This window comes from Symsagittifera roscoffensis, chromosome 2 (assembly GCF_963678635.1).
Source record: "Symsagittifera roscoffensis chromosome 2, txSymRosc1.1, whole genome shotgun sequence".
Classification (NCBI taxonomy): Eukaryota; Metazoa; Xenacoelomorpha; order Acoela; family Convolutidae; genus Symsagittifera; species Symsagittifera roscoffensis.
This window is the reverse complement of record NC_087063.1, coordinates 10,031,262-10,033,632: the sequence shown is the minus strand read 5'-3', so window position 1 is coordinate 10,033,632 and position 2,371 is coordinate 10,031,262. Positions and strand designations below refer to the sequence as shown.

At 37.7% G+C, this 2,371-nt stretch overlaps 1 protein-coding gene across 1 annotated transcript; it reads left to right on the top strand.

The window, feature by feature from the left end:
• The first annotated feature begins 330 nt into the window (after positions 1-330).
• Positions 331-2,043, top strand: LOC134839287 (coiled-coil domain-containing protein 138-like). The gene has a single exon (XM_063854787.1). The coding sequence runs from the start codon at positions 345-347 to the stop codon at positions 2,025-2,027; it is 1,683 nt and encodes a 560-aa protein (XP_063710857.1). The 5' UTR covers positions 331-344; the 3' UTR covers positions 2,028-2,043.
• The last annotated feature ends 328 nt before the right edge of the window (positions 2,044-2,371 follow it).

Genomic DNA, 2,371 nt, shown 5'->3' with positions numbered 1-2,371 from the left:
GGCTCCCCCCCCCCCCCCCTACCCCGCTGCAAAATTTTACTTTTTTGTTCATATCTGCTGAATGTTACAATTGGCATGAGAAACATATATTTGTTCTTCAAGTTTAACCTTGTAAAACCCCTCGTTACACCAAAAAAATGATGCTTATGTGAAGTGGGTGGGAAAAGGAAGAAGCCGGTGCTAAGAATGTTACAAGATTGGAAAGACGTAAGATAGCGGAAGTTTCCAGCAAATCTTATAAGCTGTAAGATAGGGGAATTTTTTCCCGGGTAGAATATTCAACCCGGGTGTCATATTGAAGAGAATTTTAATTTGACTGTTTTCCTTTATTTTTCAGTTTAGACATGAATTCTGATTTTGAGCTCAATTCATCAATCCTGTCATCAGCAAATACTTCAGAAACCGACTTAACACTAACAGAACCTCTTACGATTGACGTAAACAAAGGTCACTCTAAATATGTTTCTCACTATGGCGATGTGGATCTTGATAGTATTCATATTGCGCCCAATGCTAACTTTTGCTGCAATGATGTGAATAGCGAAACACATGTTGCCGTCTACGAGGAACTTTGTCGAATAAGTGAGAAGTTAAAACAGGAAGCAAAACGACAGAAAGATTTCGAAGAGACAATTTTAAGAAGAGCGAAAGTGGTCGAACAGAGAGAAGAGGAGTTGAACTGTTTTTCAGTGCAGCTCACTGAGAAAGAGAAGCGAGTTGTGAATTTCGAAGCGTCACTTTACGAAGTGAAACATAATTTCGATTCTTCAGTTCACGAGAAGATTTCAGTGGCGATTAATCTTTGCAAAAGACAGATGGAATCTAACATTTCTCAGCTGGAAAAAGAACTGAGGGAGAAAAATGCGGAAATCAAGCGCCTTCAAGGAAGTTTCAACATGTTGAAAGATACATGTGATCGACAGAAAGGTAAAATAACTGACCTTGAAAGTAAAAATTCGCAAGTGCAAACCCAACTTACCTCGGCCAATGGACGGCTAAAAAATCTGCTTAGACAACAAAAAACGAGTAGTCAGGTCGTAACCAAAAGTTTTTCGGGAACAAAACCTAAAGCAAAACTTGTTTCTAGAGGAACGCACTGTGATTTGATCCAAAATGAAGTTACGAAAACTTCAAAATTTACCAGCGCCGAGATTTTAACCAGACAGTTCGATTGGATAAATAAAATACAGTTCGAAGCGTATAAAGATACAACTCTTCCTAGTATAGAAGAAATCATAAGCAAATCAAACCATCTAATGTCCATTACTGTCAAAAGCCTTATATTGTCGGATTCAAATCTGAACCCTGTTTTATCAGCAGATTTGGAGTGCTCAATTTTACAATTTGTCTACTGGATATTGTACTTTTCTGAAAAATCAGAAACCTCTAGCTCATATCCGAGTTCTTTGCTGCGAAATTTTAGTGAAGTGATATTTAAAAGTATGGACTCAAAAGCTGAAGATCAAGTTACTTCAAGTAACCCAGAAAAGCTCTGTTCAAGCGAAGAACCGAAAAACCGACTGCTGTCGGTTCTAGTTTTAATGAAGACTTGTAACGATACTTACAGGTTGATAAAATCAGCTGCTCAATTGAAGAAAGAGCTCAATCTTACAGAGTCGAAGAGTTTGTTTGCTCAAATACGAGGTGCTAGCTACATATCATTTCTGTTAAATACCCACAAGCCAGCAGAGTTTTCAGCACTGTTGGATGTGTTCGTGCAACTCTCCTTGGATTCTAATTTAGAACCGAACGAGGCCCTCCCGTCTTCATTGGACAATTTAATTTCCGAGAAGTTGTCGAAGTTATTGCAAGATTCGAATCCAGAATCGCAGCTGCTAGAGAAATTGATGGTCGTGCTGCAAAGAATCTGTAAAGTGAGGTCACAGAAAAAACTTTTTGAGCAGAAAAACTTGATACCACATTTACAACAGTTGTGGCTCAAATCAAACTCGGATAACGCATTTTTAGCTCTTAGTGTCAGATCCGTGTTGTCTTCTGTAGGTGCTAGTATTCCTATTTTGAAGTGAAAATTATAAATTTGTAAAAAAATGTTTTCGTAGACAGGTGTAATCCTCCACAAATTACCGGAAGTTTTTAAGTTCAGGTAATGTGAACTTAATGCGAATTACCCGAGTGCAATTATTCGAGAATGGACACTCGGTTACTAATAGAAATAGATTTATGAGTTTTTCTCTTTCCAAAAGCGCAACTTGTGTTATTTGAAACTTATTCATAAGAGATCGATTTCCGCAGATTATAGGATATATATTATTATCATTGCGATAAGCAAGGTTGTTGCAATCGGGTGCTAGACTGTTTTCCCTGTAAACAACTTTGTTCACAGAATGGTCAATTTTAGTAGGAATAGTGA